At 33.9% G+C, this 19,675-nt stretch overlaps 1 protein-coding gene across 1 annotated transcript in view; it reads left to right on the forward strand.

The window, feature by feature from the left end:
- Nucleotides 1-4,180: 4,180 nt before the first annotated feature.
- Nucleotides 4,181-19,675, forward strand: part of WRN (WRN RecQ like helicase) — an 84,226-nt gene continuing 68,731 nt past the window's right edge. The window contains exons 1-7 of the mRNA XM_069485238.1: nt 4,181-4,276; nt 4,892-5,007; nt 8,666-8,811; nt 9,285-9,433; nt 10,196-10,345; nt 12,302-12,371; nt 18,586-18,700. Coding sequence (XP_069341339.1) covers nt 4,181-4,276; nt 4,892-5,007; nt 8,666-8,811; nt 9,285-9,433; nt 10,196-10,345; nt 12,302-12,371; nt 18,586-18,700 — 842 coding nt within the window. The remainder of the gene's footprint in view (nt 4,277-4,891; nt 5,008-8,665; nt 8,812-9,284; nt 9,434-10,195; nt 10,346-12,301; nt 12,372-18,585; nt 18,701-19,675) is intronic.

The raw sequence follows: 19,675 nt of genomic DNA on the forward strand, positions 1-19,675 counted from the left end.
CCATTTTCAATTATTCTATTACAAGATACAGTGAAGATTTGTCAAATGAGTAGAGATAACACTAATCTGGAGGTTACTTAATCAAAAGGTGTTCATTTCAGATATGACTTCATGAACATTGGTAATGGTCCTCAGTGAGAAGACTATAGAATCCTTGAAGAAAAACACCTGGAAGATGTTATTTACTTGACAAAGAAGTTCCAGAACCAACTGAGGATGAAATATTCAAAGTGATAAATGAATGCTTTGAAACATATAAGATATTACGGAAACAGTAGAAGTTTGCTACTGGTAAAGACAGGAAGGTATAAAGGCTTTATATATATTTTTTATTTTGGAATATTATGGGGGAACAAACATTTTGGTTATATGTAATGCCTTTGCCTCCACCAAGCCAGGGCTAGAAGCGGGCCCTTTCCTGATACAGTGCGCTCTGTCTCCATTAGTTGTGAGCTTTATATTAAGGTCAGTGTAAAAATACATTCCAAGTAATATGTTATCTTATTCACAGAGAAGTGCTTGTATGTTCTGAATGCCTGTGGTTTTGAATGCCATATTAAATGATTAAATTAAATTAAAAATAAAAATGGTAAGCCTAATTAAATTCAAGCTCATACAGTACCTTCTTTTCAGCTTTAGGTGCAAAAATTTGATTAGTTATTTCATTACTGAAGTATGTTGAGACTCCAAAGAAAGATTTATAAGCTGAAAGGAAACTTGAATTATTCCATGTGAATGATTCTTTGCAGATTTTTGGAAGTATAGGTATCGGCTTCAAAAATGGCATCCTTAACTGACATTTTGAGCACTGAATTAACTCAGTCAAAAGTGCAGTGATCATGTGGAAAATATTTTTATATTAATGTGTACTGACATAGTTATGGATAAAAATTAAGCTTTGGAAAAGTGAAGTTGATATGGTTTTAGAAGTGATGTTTAACTGGTGTTATTTGAATCCTAAAGAAGAATTAATAGTAGAGCAAAGTCAGGTGTGAGACAAAGCTTTAGTATTATTTTGAAATACTTGATATAAAAAAATTCAATTGTATTCAAAGCTTACTTATATCATGAGAAGAAATTAAGATATTTCTTAGTTAATGAAAAGGAGAAGCTATGAGCTTTAAAGGGTTTTTGCACACTTGAAGTACAATTTAAAGAAATTGAATAGTTGGAATACTCGATAATGGTGAAAAAGTTTTCAGTCTATTGGAGCAAAAGCTCCTCTTTTGCCATTTGCTACCACTTGTGCTAACAAAGCTTCTTTTTGATGGTTGCTATATAGAATCTGAAGAAAATACTGTTAGAAAGTCTTGAGGAGGAATGGAGTATAGCATAACCTCATTTATACTTCACATTTTTAATGGGAAAAAGGGAATGAATGATAATTTCATCAAGACAAAAGAAATGAAAAAAGAAAAAGAGGAAACTGTGAACACAGTAAGATAAATGTTAATCAGAGTAAGGTGAAAGCCAAGCTTTCATACTGTGTGTGAATGAGATGAATTTCCCTACTGACAGACATGTTCATATTGGGTTATTCAGAATAAAAAAACAGAAAAATAAGCAACAACCAAACAACAACTACAGAAATCCCAGACAGTCTTTGAAATAGTGATAGAAGGTTGAAAAATTGTATATAGTGGTAGATAGATAGGCAAGAAGATTTCAGGGAAGTTGGAACCAAAGCATATCAAAGTAACATTATTTCAGAGGGGGATTTAAGATTCTTTAATCTTAAGTACAATATGAAGCATTATGAAATGATGAAAGACTTGATTTTAGAAAAAGAGTGACAAAGTTGTTCATAGTTAACAACATAGTAACTAAACATGTAAATAAAAAATTCTTTTATGCTGTCTGACTTTTATCCCTCCAAAAATAACCTTTATCTGATCAAGAATTAAAATTCTCATGTATGTTAAAGGATTTCTCTATTGTAAATCATTCCACAACTTTAATTTTCTGTGTGCTTTTCATCTGTCTGAAGATCTAAGTAAATTTGACAAAGATGTTAGGTTTGTAAACAAATTTACTTTCAAATTCTTTTCCTGGAAGCATCTGGATAGAATTTCGTGTGCAGAAGAAAGTACTTACATCTAAAAATTGCAAATGTTAGATATTTCAAATTAAAATGATGTTAGTGTTATAGGTAGCAGGGAAGAGTTATTGAAGTTTATTTCTGTTTTGGCAGTGTAAATGAATTACTTACAAAATTCCAAGATTCTATAGGTGTTTTTATAGAGTTTGTGTTATTTGTAGAAACTTCAGTTTTCTGGCATTTTGCCAATGATCTACCCTGGATATAGCTGAAACTTGTTTTCCAGCTTTACAAAAATATATTTTAAGATTAAGGACTGATTATATATAAACAATTTTGGAATAACTTTTGACTTCTTCTGTCAAGGGTTTTGAATTTGTAGCAAATATAAATTTATTCATAACCACTAACATTTATACAATGCTTTATAGTTAATAAAGCATATATATTTTATCTTACTACATATAATACATGTGGCAACCCCAAGAGTTGAGATGTCAGTTCTGATTCAGTGAATCATAGATCTTATCCAATGGGAAACTTTGATAATGATTCAAAGAATACAAGCAAGCACCAACTGCAGATGGAACATTCTTTTTTTGTAAGAGTCCCAAACTGTGCGAAACAGATTCCAAAAATGTACCTTTCTTCTGCATTAGGACATGTCATGGCTTTGGATTAACAGACTCATTTTAAGCAATGTGGGCAAAAACATTGCACAAGCGAAGTTGTTTTGGTTTTGCAACTCCTGTTTTATATTTTCTTAATTAGATGGCTTGACTAGCCCCGATTTTCTAGCCATAAATTAATAAATCTATAATCCAAGGCTTATTTATGATAAACAATCTAAATAGTTATATCTTGCTGACATACTAGGTATGGATTCCTTGGTATTTTTCTACTTGGAAATACCTTTAATAAGTTTTCAAGGCTACCATCTGGTTTGAAGTCTTCACCATGTTGCCTGGGAACCCAGTTGAAGTTCTTGTCCCTTCTCTAAGAGTGAAAGAGTGAGTTACAAGCCTGTTGTGAACTCTTTCTTTCCCAGTGCATAAGAGTGATGGAACTTGTTCTATATGGAAAATTTAAGTTTGACAAAGTAATCTTTTAAGTGTTTTGTTCCATAAATTATTAGTATTTTCAGTTTTTGGTTCATGCTTGGGAAAATGAACAGCTAAAATGGACACTTGCCAGATATTGTTTGATTTCTTCAAAATTTATTTGCTATATATGAAATATAATAGGCTATCCCTAAATCATAAGTACTAGTTGCTGTGATTATTTAACATTAACATCGTGTTTCATCATGAGAATCTTCCGGGACATATTCAGAACTGCTACTCCCTTATTACGAATTTGAAATAATAGAAACTAAGGTTGAGGCTTGAGGAATTTACTAAGAACTTAAAGCTGCTTCAACTTAATATGAGTCATATCAAAGTGTGGATCCCTTTTACCATTAAGAAAAAGAATATATTCTGTTTCTCTTATTCACTGTGTTTTCTTTAATCATACTTGAAGTTCGTTTACATTGAGGAGAGCACTCCAAGGTCATACACAGATTTAAAAAAAATCATCTAAGAAATTCATTCTTAGGGAAACTTGTTCACACGGGCCCAAAACATAATAAAAAGTCCTTAATACAGAACACCTGTTAACTGTCTTCAAAATTAAATCTTCAAGTAGATTTGTGAATAAGTCTTACAGTTTTGTTGAGTTTACTTAGGTCTTAGGACAGATGATATGAGAAAGATGTCAGAAAATGTGTCATAATTCATATACCCAAGGATTTTCATTGCTAATGAAATAAAGATTATTTTTCATAAGGATCAGTCATAGAATAATAGAATTTTGAAACTGCAAAAACCTTAAAACTCAATTGAAATGGCTGATTTGTTTTAAAGGGAAGAAATACTAAATGCATATTTACTGCATCTGTTACATTGTATCTGTTTCTTTTTCTTTCGTCCTTTGGGCTCTTATAACCTATACTTAGACTTAGATGTCATAACTTACTTTAAATATGTACATTTGGTTTTCAGTCATCTTGACAGGGCTACCTCAGAGTTTTCTTTCAAAGATTGTGTTGTATTTACTCATAAAGTCGTTGGGTTTGGATTTTGCATCTAGGGCATTTTAAAGATGCATGAAGAAACATTAGAATCAGCTCTACCGAGGCAGAAACTTCCTGAATGGATGTGTATGAAGGATGAAAGTTGTGCTGTAAAAGAAAGAAAGGTATGTTGTCCACTGATGATTCTTTCAGGTGGGAAATTTAATTTAAACTTGACTGTACAATTTTCACTTGTAAACTTCAGGATATTGTTTAGGTCAGAATTGCTGGTGGTGAATGAACCAGGATCTAGTCATTCAATGGGTAAATGGGAATAAATTTTAATTGAATTTATGAAATGAAAATTCTTACTATATATTTTTCCTTTTTGTATTCAATTTGTATGGTTGACCTTACTCATTTGTTCTAATTCAGATAATAATTTGGACAACATTAACTTTGTTGACTTTTTTGATTAAGCCAGATTTAAGATCTGCCCGCCAGTCTTCAGCATTTTAAGGCAACATTATTACATCTAGAATACTAATATAATTATTTGTTAGGAAAAAAACTCAGTAAAATAAATGCTTTATGAAAATAGGATTAGAAGTTTGAAAATGATCTAGGAAAAGTACTTTGACAATAGGATGGTTTTCTATTTGTTAAATTGTCTTTATGATTTTATTAGTCAATAAAGCATGAATTGACAAAACTTAAAACCATAAGTTGAATGCTTCAGTGAACGTTTATTATTTAATGTGAACTTATTTGCAACTATTTTGAATTTTATTTAACTCAAGGCATCTTCTGTTCAGAAGAGTGTTTTTGAAGATGACCTTCCCTTCTTAGAATTCACTGGATCCATTGTGTATAGTTACGAAGCCAGTGATTGCTCTTTCCTATCAGAAGACATTAGGTAAGAGATCTGAACTTCCTAATTTCATTTGAATTTGGACACTTGGAAGATAACTCTTATGGTGATATTTGTGGGTATACTGAGTTTTACAGTTGAGGTATGTTCAACAGATAATTATTTCTACATATAGAATTTCACTAAGTTCTTTTCTATTTTTTAAATAAAAAATAAAATCACTGAATTAAATTTATAATCTACCTCTTTATTCGTTCATAAGCTTTTCTTTTTAGATAATTTTTTGATTTTTAATACTTAAGATATTAAATATAGAACTACTGAACACATGTTTATTTTACCTATTTAGGAAAAAAAAAATGCAAGAATTATTTAACCCCTAAATGCACCTTTAGATTTCATTAAAATACTAACACAGTAATATTGAATAGTGGCTAAGATTAAGCCTGTTGTATTTAGTTAGCAACAATTGTAGCAAATGATCCTTAAAGAGAACGTTTGAAATGGCTGTTAGTACTTTTAAAGTTTGCCTTGTTAAATTAAAACCCTACAGTAATACAATCTAAGGCTCTTGAAGCATTTTACAAACAGAAGTAAGGAATTCATTCAGAGCTTCTTGAAGTTGTTACACCTGTCCTTTTTTTTTTTTCTTTTTAAACTGTTATAAATTGGGTTAAAAAAAACAGAGGTGGTAAGTTAAGCTATTTATTAATGGTCTTCTGGCAGTAGCTATAATCTAGAAATAGCATTTCGGTGTCCTCACTTCCGCTATAGTTATCTGGCCACTTTTGGGTACCATTATATTAAATTGGTCTCACAGAGAAGGTAAAATCTATTATTTATGATTATATATTACCTTTACCATCTTACCTTTGGCATTGCTATAAGTATGTCATATCTGAAGGCAATATGCATAAGTTATTTGAAGAATTGTAGTTTTGATGAATTGTATGTATTTTATAAAAGGCAGGCAGGGGTTTTTTTGTTGTTGTCGTTTTCCCCTTCCTCTGGCTGCTTTTAAGATTTTTGCTATTACAGATTTTTGACAGTTTGATTATGATGTGCCTTTGTGTTGTGTGGTTTATGTTTATCCCACTTAGGGATAAACCAGTGAACCCACTTAGGGTTCATTGAGTTTTTTGGATCTGTGGGATTATAGTTTTCATCAAATTTGAAAAATTTCTTAATATATTTGTTACTCCTTTTTCTTTGTGGGACTCTCAATCTATGTAAGTTACCTAACTGAGGTTCTTTCCTTTCAGTATGTTTTTCCTTTTGTCCTTTTTTCTCTCTGTGCTTTAGTTTGAATAGTTTCTTTTGCCACGTCTTCAAGTTCACTTTTATTTTTTCCTTCTGTAGTGTCTGATCTGCTGTTTATCTCATCCTGTGAATTTTTAATTTTAGATATTACATTTTTCATCTCTGTAAGTTCCATTTGGTTCTTTTTAAAAGAAGTATATTTTCCATTTGGGTTTCATCATATTCATGTTTTAGGTCCTTGAACATATTTAGTGTACTTATAATAGCTGTTTTAATATACTTGTCTGTTAATTCCATTATTCTAGGTTTTTTTTTCCCTATTGGATGCTTTTTCTTCTGGTATGGGTCACATTTTCCTGTTTCTTTTCATGGCTGTTAATTTTTTTGGATTAGGCATTGTGATTTTACCTTGTTGAATGTTAGATTTTGTTGTCTTCCTTCAAAGAAAGGAGATTTGTTTGTCAGACAGCTCAGTTACTTGAAGATCAACTTTACATTTTGGGGCTTGTTTTTAAGGTTTCTTAGGGCAAGTCTATAGTTGCCTTTACTCTAAGTTTAGCCGTATAATGAGGTGTGACCCTTCTGGAGTCCTTGCTGACTGTCCCGGGTGATCAACAAGGATCTATCTCTACCCTCACTTTTCAGAACTTTAATTCCTCTTGCCTCTGGGTAAGCCCTAAGAATTGTTCAGTTTATAGCTGTTTGCCCAGTCTCATAGTTTCAGTCTATGCATGTATACCTTGGTATTCTACAAAGACTGAAGGACAGCCCTGTGCAGATTTCTGGAGCCCTTTCCCTGCCCTAGTTCTCTCCTCTCCAGATCTCTGCCCCACAAGTTCCAGCTCTTCAGCTTCTGCAGGTACAAATTCCCTGCTGTCTGCAGTGTGTTGCAGGCAGAAAGCTGGGGCAACTGTAAGACTCACTTTTTCTTTCCCTTCCCTTGGAGATCATGGTCTTGTGCTGCCTGTTGTCTAGTGTCTGAAAACAGTTGTTTCACATATTGCGTCCAGTTTGCTACTTCTTTATGGTGGAAGGGTAAGTCTAGTCCCTGTTACTCCATCTTGTGAAGCAGAAGCTGAGTTTCTTTTATTTTTTAAATATGATTTCAGTTTTTTAAAAATTGGGAAATGGGCAAATATAAATAATAGCAGATAATATAACAAACACATATTCCTCCCACTTTGCTTTATTAAATCTTAATATTCATTTTCCTTGAATCTTTATTAAGGAATGAAATAATAAAATACAGCTGAAACCCCATGAATGTCCTTTCTGATTCTTCCCCTGTGCCCCTCTGAGATAACCTCTATCATGAATTTAGTGCTTAGCATTCCCTCACATGTTGTTTATAATATTACTTCATAATTGCATATCCTAAAATGTTATATTATTTTGCCCATTTAAAAATTAAAAAATGCTATCAAATGTATGTGTACTCTGCATATTATGTTTTTCAGAGTTTTTCTTGTTGATCTTGTTCCATTTTAACTTTTTTTTTTTTTGAGACAGGGTCTCACCTTCTCACCCAGGCTAGAGTACAATGACATGATCAGATTCCTAGACTCAAGCGATCCTCCTGGCTCAGCCTCCCGAGTAGCTAGCACTACAGGCGTGTGGCACCACGCCCAGCTAATTTTCTTTTCTTTTTATGTTTTGGAGAGACAGGGTCTTGCTATATTGCCCAGGCTGGTCTCAAACTCCCGGCCTCAAGTGATCCTCCCACCTTGGCCCTCTCAAAGTGCTAGGATTACAGGCATGATCTACTGTGCCTGGTCCATTTTAAATTTTACATGATAATCCACTGTTTCATTTTGCCGTGATTGGTCCATTCTCTTGTTGATGGAAATTTCATTTGTTTACAATTTTTTGCCGGTAGGAACAGTATTGCCATGAATATTCTTAAGCACTTCTGTCTCTTTGTACACATAGGACCATTTCATATACTTAAGAGAAAAAATTGGCAGGTCATAGTGTTTATGCATTTTCAACTAGATATTACCTTTGTTAAAGTTTTTTCCAAGAGGATTTTATCAATTTATATGTTCACCAGTAATGAGCATATCTATCCCACTGATAGAAATCCTTCTCAGAACTCGATACTGTGAAACTTTAATTTTTGCCAATGAGATAGATGGGGAATTGTGTAGATTTAATTTGCATTTCTCCGATTTCTGGTGAGAATTAAGTGTTTTCACATATTTATTTGGATTTATTGGCCATTTGGATTTCCTTTGGGAATTACCTGTTCCTGGTTTCCTTCATTTTTCTTTGGGATTATTTGTCTTTTCTTCTTTTTTAAGGAATTTAAAATATATTCATTATCAGTTGTATGTATCACAGATATCTTCTACCAGTCTGTGGTAGAAGATTTTTGAATGATGTCTTTTCATGCAGAAGTTCAAAATTTTAATGTATTTAATTTATACTGTGTTTCCTCTCTTAGCACAAGTCTATCTGATGGAGATGTGGTAGGATTTGACATGGAATGGCCACCAGTATACAATAAAGGCAAACATAGCAGAGTTGCACTAATTCAGTTGTGTGTGTCTGAGAGCAAATGTTACTTGTTTCACATTTCTGCTATGTCAGGTTGGTATCTCTTTGTTGCATTTTTATATGGCTGATACTTGTGTATGTCAACTGTATCCCTATAAAATTAAGCTCTTTCATTAGCTGGCACTCTTTATCTTATATTTATTTAAGTATTTAAGTTCTACCTGATTCACTCACTTGGTTTTACTTAATTTTCACAACATTCCTATGAGTATTGATATTTTTCTTGTTTTAGAGGAGAGAGAACTGAAGTTTAGGAGGGTTAAATGACCAGGAATATGCTGCTCATACTAGCAGAGGTGGCTTTCAAACTAGTTGTTTTTTTCTTATCATTTATCAATCAGGATTTTTCGTTCTAGGTAAGAAAGGAAATACTCAAGGTGAATGTGTTTCTGAATTTAAGCTTAACATAAAAACAAATTTAAACATAAACATGATATTTCTGACAAGTAGAAAGTAAATGCATCGTACTTTACAGAACTTATGGAAATAACAATAAAATGTTACAGTTTTCCCCCAGGGATTAAAAAATTTGCTTGAAAATGAAGCAATTAAAAAAGCAGGTGTCGGAATTGAGGGAGATCAGTGGAAACTTCTACGTGACTTTGACATCAAATTGAAGAGTTTTGTGGAGTTGACAGATGTTGCCAATAAAAAGGTAGGCATAATATATACATTATTTTCATAAAGAAGATGATTTTGTGTGTCACACAATGTGCCTTCTATCCGAATGTTAGATTTTTTTGAAAAAATAATTTTAGCTTTATGTTTTTGTAGCAATAACGAAGTTCCAAGTGAATGTTCTATAATGAAAGCGTCAGTTCTAATCCATTGTTTTGGCATACGGTTTCTTTAAGCAAGCGTTCTCCCTCCCTCCCCCCCAATTCTTGGTACTATTTCACTGCTTTCCAGTATTTGCAAATTTAAGTATTTTGTTTTAAATTTATCTTTTTAATCCATTTATACCAGTAAGTTTCTTCTCTTTTTTTTTTTTTTTTTTTTTTAAGGAGAGCGTGATGCAGCTCCTATGGTATAATGCTCTTAGTGAAACTTTGACCATTAATTCCATTCCCCAATTTCACAAATTTTATTAATGAAGTCATTAAATTAAATTCTTATATTTAGTCAAGTATTCATTTGGCTGGGAAGTAGAAAGCCTACTAACCTATTCAACATTTTTCCATGAATAATACTTTTAAAGTTCAACAATTTTAATACCTAAATTAGGGAAATTCCAGAATTAAATTCATATAATGTGGACGGCAGATGGCACCGGAAGTTTATTTAGACCTATCTCTAGGTCGTATTTTGACATAACATTTTCTAATTTTATTTGTGACATGGTCATTTGGTGGTATTTAGGAGTATCTGTAAGTAGGAAATAATAATTATTGCTGTGTTGATTTTTCTTTACTTCTAGCTGAAATGTAGAGAGACCTGGAGCCTCAATGGTCTGGTTAAACACCTCTTGGGTAAACAGCTTTTGAAAGATAAGTCTATCCGTTGTAGTGATTGGAGTAATTTTCACCTCACTGAAGACCAGAAACTGTATGCAGCCACTGATGCTTATGTATGTACTTAAAGCTCTTTAGATTGGGATGTATTTTTTAAAACTTACCATAAATTACTTTAGAAAAATTCTACTGTTGTAGTGGCACAAACTCAACTAAAATATTTTGTATCAGTTTGGCATTGAAAAATGCTTAGGAAGACATTTAGTGAAACTGCTAATTCTTGACATTAATTAGCAAGTACCAATCAACAGATTTTTCAGTGCTAGTTATTTTCATTGTCATGAAGCCAAAATAATGTCCAATTTGTATGTAAAAAAAAAATTGCTGAAAACATGAAAGGCTAATAAGCCCAGGCTGAGCAAGCACAAATAGTATTGATGATATATTTGATATATAAGCCATTTCAGGTACAAAATAGTTTCTATATTGAAACTGGCCTTATTTTTTATATTAATATTTATATTTAAAATGTGGAGAAAATTAAGAAAAATTGCCCCCAAATTTGGCTTACTGCTGCCATTGCATATATTTTCACATTTACATATTTGTACGTAGAGAAATCTGGATTTATTTTTATGTATAGCACTATTGTGTTTTTTAAAAAAGAAATACATTTTATTCCACAGTGCATTTCCTTTCCCTTAATGAATACTTTTGTTTGTTGATGACTGTCTGGTTTTCCTTTTCGCATCTATTTTTAGGAATGGAAACTCCTTTGATTTGCAATGAGGAAAAAACTCACTTTTGCTAGGGAAAGAAGATGATAATTTTCCTTTAAAAAAAAAAATCATAAAACTTGTTGAGAACTAGCATAAGTTCTTGTTGGGAAATGGGTTAGGAGACGTGAAAAGATTTTAGGAGTTTTGTAGGGTTTTGTCTTAAAGAAATTGGGGGACATGTTTATAGAATAGAAGTTATTTTTAATAAGGGGGGTATTAGAGGACATTATAAAATAATTCTTTTTTGTTGTTGATTATTGTCTTAAATTTTTTTGTAAGGTAGAAGTTTGGTTTGGGTCTTTGGTGGAGAAGTTGATTAAAATATTTTTCTAATAAATAATATATAATTGGAATTATTTTCGACTTTAAGGTTATTTTTACTTTACTCCTGACTACATGTGTCTATATTTAAAAAAAAAATATATAGACTCAATATTTTTATTTTATATATTTTATTTTTAATTTATATGTTCAGTTAGGTCTCTTTTTAACTTAAAACTCAACATATTTATCTTAAAAAAATTGTCTAACCATCTATTCTTGTAGACAAAATTAAGTAAGGTTCCCCTAAAAACCTCAAAAAATAAACTGTACACATAATTCTCTAACAAAAGACAACTATTTACTGTAACAATAAATACTAATACGAGACTTCACTCCTGGCCTCACAGTTCATTAAAATACTAAAAAAACCCCTAACTCCCCCATCACTTAAACTACCCTTTGTCTCCGTCTCAATCATTTCTCCGTCTATATTATTTCTTTCTTTATTTCCTATTATTTCCAAATCCTTTACAACAATCCTTGAGACCTGTTTTACTAGAAGAGTAACTAACTGCCGACAAGTTCTGTAGCATTTTTCCTCATGAAAATCAATGTGACTTGATTGTTTCTGTTGAAAGTGCTCAGAAGGAGGGCTGTTCATATAATGACTAACATTCTCAGCTGATTTAATGAAATAGAGGACAGTAGATATCGTAGTCAAAACAGATTGTATTCTGTTAGATTCCATTTACAAGGTATTTGATTTGGATACCTGCTTATAACATTGGGTGTTAAAAACAGTGAAAACTTAAACTTTTCTTTTAAGGCTTAAATGGTTTACTTTCCCCATTCTCACAGTTGGTGTGGTGAATAAATGAAGACATAGAGATCTTTGTGTAACGTAATAGGTTAAATTCAGTGTTTTGGATGCTTTGGGAACCATTCTCTCTGATTTTTTTATAGATGAGACATATAGTTTTATTTTGATTATCTTTAGTATGTTCTTTTTATGTTTCTGTTTGTTTATAGGCTGGTCTCATCATTTATCGAAAATTAGAAAAATTGGGTGATGCTGTGCAAATGTTTGCTATAAGTAAAGGTATGTTATGATCTAAAAATAAAAGAGAAAATGTGAATATGTTCTTTTATGAGGTTTATCTCCAAAAAGAAAATATTCACATATTTGCAAAGTGTTTAGTATTACAGCTTCTTGAATATCTGAGCAGTGTAGACATCAGGGTGAGATCCATCAGGGCCAAAGATTAGGGTTTCAGGCATGTTACTGTGGCAAAGCAGAACTTACTACTTTTACTTTGTAGCATTGCTGTTCATTAGACTTGTAGAGTTGAGGCTTTGTGGCTTTGATAGCATCAATGATGCAGTGAGCTTTCTCTCAGTCTGGAGATTATACATCTTTGCTATAAATATTTAAAATGCTTTATATATAGTGCTGTAAAATAAATAAGATGCTTTACAGTGTACTGGCTTAAATTTCTAAATTTTCTATGCAATTCTCTAAAACAGATAGTCACTTTATTCAACTTCAGTGTGTTTTTTAGATGTCTTGATAGGTCAGTGATAACCAGACAGAGCCACTTACTGGATTGGACGAGCACAAGCTTTTGTGTTACATAGACCAGTGGTGGAATCCCAGCTATGTGACCTGGTATATACCTGTTTCACCATGTTTCGGATGTGGATAATAGCATAATATCTGTTTCATAAAATAGTTTTGAGCACTAAAAGGGATAAAATATTCAAAGCACCTATATTCATATGTATAAAGTTGTTATTACTATTCAGTTACCTTTTGGAGATTTTAAATAACAGTATTTGTTAAGATTTTCATTAAATTAGATGATTTTGCTAAATACACTTTAAAATATAGCATGATGCCCTCATATAAAATTATGTAATACACTTTTAATTGTTGTTGAGAAGGGATTCACGCCATCTGTGGTAGACCCTCCTTTGTTACATGTTAGAGTAGAAGATTCCTCATATCCCTTTTCTCTCCCTGGAGAGCCGCTTCCACACCTGATCTTAGCCAAAAGGCTGAGACATGATGGAGAGCCGCTTTTTGATGAGTGGCTGCTGATTCTTTGTAGCCAAAGGTACTGTAGCTAGAAATTAGAGTCAGCTCTTCGAATCTGTGGGTTCTGCATCTGTGGATTCAATCAACCCTGGATCAAAAATATTCTGAAAAAAGAAATTCCACGGAGTTCCAAAAAGCAGAACTTGAATTTTGTGTCCTGTGTATTACATTGAATTCATGTGAATGAAGTGGTGTGTAGGCATTTTATTAGGTGTTATAAGTAATCCAGAGATGATTTAAAGTATACAGGAGGATGTGCACAGATTATGTGCAAAACACTATGCCATTTTATATAAGGTACTTGAGTATCTATGGATTTGGTATCTATAGGGGGTCTTGGGGTCATTCCCTCAAGGAGACAGAGCAGTGACTATATCTTAATTAACTGAGGTGGGTGATATGTTTTTTAAGCTTATTTGGAGAACAATATACGTGAACTTATTTAACTTCTTGTAGAACTAAAATTCAAAAGAAGGATTTCTGATTTTCTGATTTTATAGTTTGCAGAATTGCTTGTAGGTTACACTTACAATTTTTTCTGTGATGAAAATGCTTCCAAGGAATGTTTAAGATATTTTTCACTGAAGTAACATACATTAATCAGTCAGTATTGGAAGTTCTGATATCTGTGTGCCTGTTGTTGTAATCTTCATTCTTTGACCCTCACTTTTTTCCCTTTATCATATGTGAGTATGTTGTGACTTCTGAAGTGAGGTAAGTTGACTCAGATCCCAATGAAATGTAACTAAGATTACCATCTTTTTTTCCTTCCTCCCTCCTTTTCTGTTATTCAGCCACAGATATCAGCCTCATGGTTCTCTAATGTCCCTGGTGTATATGTGGATGTTTTTTTTCAAATGACCACAGTCCTCTTTTGGTTTGTATTATAAGGCTGTATTTTTAAATTTTTTATTAAAGGATAAAAAGTAGATTAGAACATAAGAAAATAAAAAGATATTTGCACATTGTTTCTCACTATTAAAATATTGATTTATTCCTAAATGGTAGCTAATAAACACTAAATGATGTAGTAGTTAAATATGCATTTATTCATTTATTAAATATTGTTGAGCACTTTATGATATGGAGATACTGTAGTGAACAAGACAGGCATGATCTGTTTTATGGACAGTTTTATGGAGGATATAGGTGAATAAAAAAAGCAATTTCAGAATACAGAGATGAATCTTATGTCATGAGAAAACAAGGTAGTTAGCACATAGGAGAGACATTCAATGCATATCATAGGTATGCGAGAGTATTTTCTGGAGAAAGTGCTGTTTAAGGTGAGATCTGGAATACTCGCAGGAGTTGGCTATCTGAAGAGTAGGGGAAAGTGTCACAGGCATAGGAAGCAGTAGGTGCGAAGTTTCAGAGGTAAGAGGTCATGGTATCTATAGGCAATTGGAAGGGAGTTTAGTCTAGTGAACCATTGACTATGACAGGGTGAGTGATGGAGAAGCAGAAAAAGGAAAGCAGATAAGCAGTGCTAAGGAGTTTACATTTTCTCCTAAGAGCACTTGAAGCTATTGAGGGTTTTAAACAGAGGAGTGAAGTGAATTATATTAAAAAAAAATACTAACTCAGATTATAGAGTAGAAAATGGATTGTAGGAGGGCAAGAGTCACAGTGGGAATACCTTTTGGGAGGCCATAACAATCCAAGGGAGAGGTAATGACAACCTGAGTTGGTTATTTGTAGTGAGGATGGAGAGAAGTGGATAGATTCAAAATGCATTTTATAGAGCAGTAGAATCAACAGAATTTGTGGTAGTGATGAGACATGTGTGTCAAGGATCCTTCCCGTGTAGTTGGCATGAGCAACGGGGACGAAAAACATTGACCAGTAAGAGCAAGATTTGGTGATGACTAAGTCGTACAGTTGATTTTAGGCATATTGAATGAGGGAAACCTGTAAGATAGCAAAGTGGGGTGGTCAGTAGACACCTAGATTATATAGGCTGTAACTCAGAGGACAGTCTGAGTTAAAGAATAGAGAGTTGGGACTTAGAGTCCTGAGTAACTCTTAATGTTTAATGTTTGTGTGGAGGAGGGGCCACCCAAAGAGTTGCCACAGGCACAGAAGGAAATTAGGAGGTGTGGTGTGCAGAAAGCCAAGTGAAGAACTTGTTTTAAGTAGGATGTTATCAACTGTTTTAAATTCTGCTGAGAGTTTGAGAAACTGAGGCCAGAATTAATCATTAGATTTGGCAGTGTGGGAATCATTTGTAACCTTTTACACAGTAGCTTTGGTGTTCTGGGTGACAAGAGTGTTTTGAGGAGTGAACATCATTTGGGGCATGTGCTGTTAAAACAGAAAGGGGTCCACAGGCATTGGTAACATGAAGGTACTATTACCATAGGAAGAGAATGATGCAGTTGGAAATCATACCAACGTGAATAGAGGAGTAAGTTAGATCTAAGATATGTGAAAACAGCCCTTTTTTTTTTTTTCCCCAAGAGATGGGGTCTCACTGTGTTGCCCAGGCTGGCATTAAACCCTTGACCTCAAGTAATCCTCCCAGGTAGCTGGGATTACAGGCGTGTGCTACTGCGCCTGGCTTGAAAACAACTTTTCCTTAGAAGCTTATTTCTATTGTTTTAGAAACAACTAAAGCATGTATAAACTTATTTTTTAGAAGCTTTGTTTGGAATGGGAGTATTTATTGATTCATACAACACATATTTGTTGAGTGCTTATTATGTGTCAGGCACTGGTACAGTTGTTGGGGAAATTCACGGAGCAAAACAGATCAAGCCCCTTTGTTGCATTTGACTGAAGTCAGGGAGGAAGCCATGTGGATATCTGAAGGAAGAGCACAGCAGGCTTAGAGGAAAGAAGGTGTAAAGCCTCTGAGGGCGATTGCTTGCCTTGTTTGCAGGACAGTGAGCATAACTGAAGCGAAACGAGTAAGGGTAAGAGTGGTAGGAAATGAGGCTAGAAAAAGTAGCTTGGGCCAGATCATTTAGGGCTTTGTAGGCTGTGACTCTGACTTCATGTCTTATTAATGAAAATAAATATGATGATGGGAAACCCTTAGAGGGTGTGGAGCAGAAGGAGGACATGATTAAAATTTTATTTTAAAAGGATTTTTCTGGCTGCTGTAGGAGTGCAAGTGTTTAGGCAGGGAGTTAGAAGGCTATTGTAATAGTCCAGGCAAGAAATGGTAATTGTTTGTGTTGTGGGGGAAGCTCGTACTGCAGGCTGAGACTTTGACTCAAAGATTAGGATAGGTTTGAAGCAAAAAGTTTGTTTTACTTTCCAAGAGAGAAAAGGGCACACCATGAAAGAAAGAAGTGTGGGTACTGAGGATAAGTGGCTTCGGCTTTTGTTGTTGTAGAATGATAACAGGAGGTGGTTGGTTTTTTTTTTTTCCCTTCTCTGTTAGACTGGCTTTAGTTTGGATTAGACTAGTAACAACAGAGGTGTTGGGAAGTGGTTGATTCTGTAGACATTTTGAAGGTACCTATTGTGAAGGATTGCTGATGTATTCTCTGTAAGGGGTGAGATAGAGACTGATGAAACAATTAGATATTTTGGTCGGATCAACTGATGAATGGAAGGGTCAGTCATAGTGGAAAGATTATGGGAAGAACAGGTTTGGATTTAAGTGTTGGACATACTAAGTTATAGATGATTATTGATATCCAAGAAGCTATCTTAGTTAGAAATGTGATTCTGGAGTTCAGGCGAAAGGTTGAGGTTGGAGATGTAACTTTGGGAATCACAAGCACACGGAGGGTAGTTAGGGTGGTGAAACTTGATGAGATAAAACAGGCAGTGAATGAAATAAAGAACAGAAGATGTTGACATCAGGCACACACCAGCGTTTAGAGATCAGGAAGATGAGAGGGCATCAAAGAGGACAGAGAAGGGGCACTAATGAGGGGGGAAGTATAGGAGGTATGGTGTTCAGAAACCATGGGAAGAAAAAGTTTGAGATGTGTCATGAATTTAAAATGAAATGAGTAATCATAGTTGTGTTTTATTTTCAACAACATTCAACTGTGTGTAGGGATCAAATAGGTAAAAAAGCTGGGTTTAGTTAGAGTAGGGGTTTTGCCAGGTAGGTACCACGAGGCAAGGAAGAGCAAAGGACTTGAGAATCTTTATATACCAAGGGATGATTACAGTGATGCGGGCAAGAAATGAATGTGAGGCATGGTGGGGTGTGGGAGTGGGGAGCAGAATGGGGAAGGAAAAGGTTGTAGAGTCAATGGATTTGGTTCCGAAAGTGTCAAAGAATTGTTGGGGAAAGCATGCTGAGAAGAAAGATAGGCATTCTGGGGTCCAGAGGGTGGAAGGCTTACAATTGAAGTTTGGAAGATGTGATTTTATTGACAGTTACAAGGTCAAATGTGTGACTATGGAATTGGGTGGCTAAGGTCAGTTGAGGTAAAGATTGTTGGAAATGGAGGGGTCAAGGAACTGTAAAGTCCACAGTTTTGGATGCAACATCTCTGTGGATGTTGAATTCACTAGGGATGATCACAGGAGTAGCAGTGGGGAGAAAGACAGTTAATGAACTGGACACTAAGATCTTCAGTGAACGAAAGGATGTGATTTTTGAGATCACAAGATTAACTGTAGTAATCAGGAATAGCAAGTTATATGTTCCTGTATCTTACGCTTCAGAGGAGCTGGACTTTTTGACAGATAAGAGAATGGTGATGACGAAATTCTAAGCGAGGGAAGCGTTTGGGAAATTAGGGCAGGTTTTGTGCTATTGATGGAGAATGATGTACCAGACAGAAAGAAGTTGAGAACTTAGAAGGTGATCACTGATTAGAAAAGCTGGCGTTTTGTTTTGGTGATGACTGCTAACGAGGGCAGTATGGAATGACTGTTGGATGAGGTTATGTTTACCAAACTGTATTACTAAGTGGCACCCCACGTGTGTTACATTGATTTCTGACCGTGAAACAGTGCAGATGGGTTCACATTCTCATTTCTACCTTCTGCCTAGATCAATAACCACTGGATTATAATATCTGTGAATGCCGATCATTTGGAATTTATTTTTAAGTTTAAATGGCAAATATTTGAAAGGGATGTAAAGTGACTGAGGTGATTTGGGGATTGTATAAGGAAGTGTTTTTGTTGCAATTCGTTTAAGGAAAGAAAATGAAAATCTGAGCCCTAATACTATTTAATGAAGTGGTTAAATGAATATCTCTGTTTTGTGGTTTGAAAATTAAAATTGATTTTTCTCCCCCAGTGGAGGAAATCCTACCTAGTGACATGAAGAAACAATTGAATTCAATCTCTGAGGAAGCGATGGATCTGGCTACACATCTTCCTGACACTTTCATGAAATTGGAACATCCACAGAGGTTAGATATTATCTGTTTTTATCAATTGCTTGTTCTTATTGCATTTTCCTATATATGAAGAATTACTATTCATTAAGGTAGACTCTTACAGATTTGCTTGAATACATGCACACAGACTGATGTCTGCATTTGAGAAATATCTTTCCAGTTGTTAAGTAGTGACTCCAAAAGTGTAAGGGGTTTAAGGCTCTTCAGTCTGCTTTGTAGGATGTTTTATTAAACAAAGAACTATAAATTGTGTTTATATTACACTTTTTGAAATCATATCTATATTTTTTGTCAAAGCAAAATAAAATAAGTACCCTTTACAGAAAATATTTTTCAGAGTTGTCATTTTCTGTTCCTGAGCATCTTGCATTTGATTATATTTATAGTTTGGTCACTTGAAATCTATAAATAAAAGCAACTTTTATACTTAGTAGCATCACTTTTTGGGTTATTATTTGAGAATTCTACCTAATTAGTAGACTATTAGAACAAAAGGCATTCAGATTTTAAAGATTACTTTATAGCTAAAGCATTAGGTAACTTAAGATATTTGGATCAAATATTCTATACAGATTAGTAGACCTTTGACCACAGGTGCTATGTAGCTAACTCTCTTGGGAACCAGACCTTGCTCTGGCCTTAATTGCTGAATGACTTCCTTGTTAAATCTCTAAAAGCAGGAATGCTCTTGAACAGTGAACAATTGCAATGTGGTAATATAATTTTGAGCCAAAAAATACTTTGTAGAAATGTGAAGCCCTTAGTTGGAATAGAAATAATTCTGACTCTGAAAAAGTGCAATGTTAATGTTTTTTTTTTTTTTTTCTGGATGAGATTTGTGATAGATTTTGAGGGAGAAATTTAAAAATGTGACATAGAAATTCAGCTCTTTCAGTGTCATTTTTCCCCCTAGAAATTTGTTTTAGTAGTTTTTATGTAACTTTGGGAATTTCAAAAGAAAGATATAACTTTCAAATGGGGAAGGAT

The sequence above is a fragment of the Eulemur rufifrons genome, chromosome 12 (assembly GCF_041146395.1).
Source record: "Eulemur rufifrons isolate Redbay chromosome 12, OSU_ERuf_1, whole genome shotgun sequence".
Classification (NCBI taxonomy): Eukaryota; Metazoa; Chordata; class Mammalia; order Primates; family Lemuridae; genus Eulemur; species Eulemur rufifrons.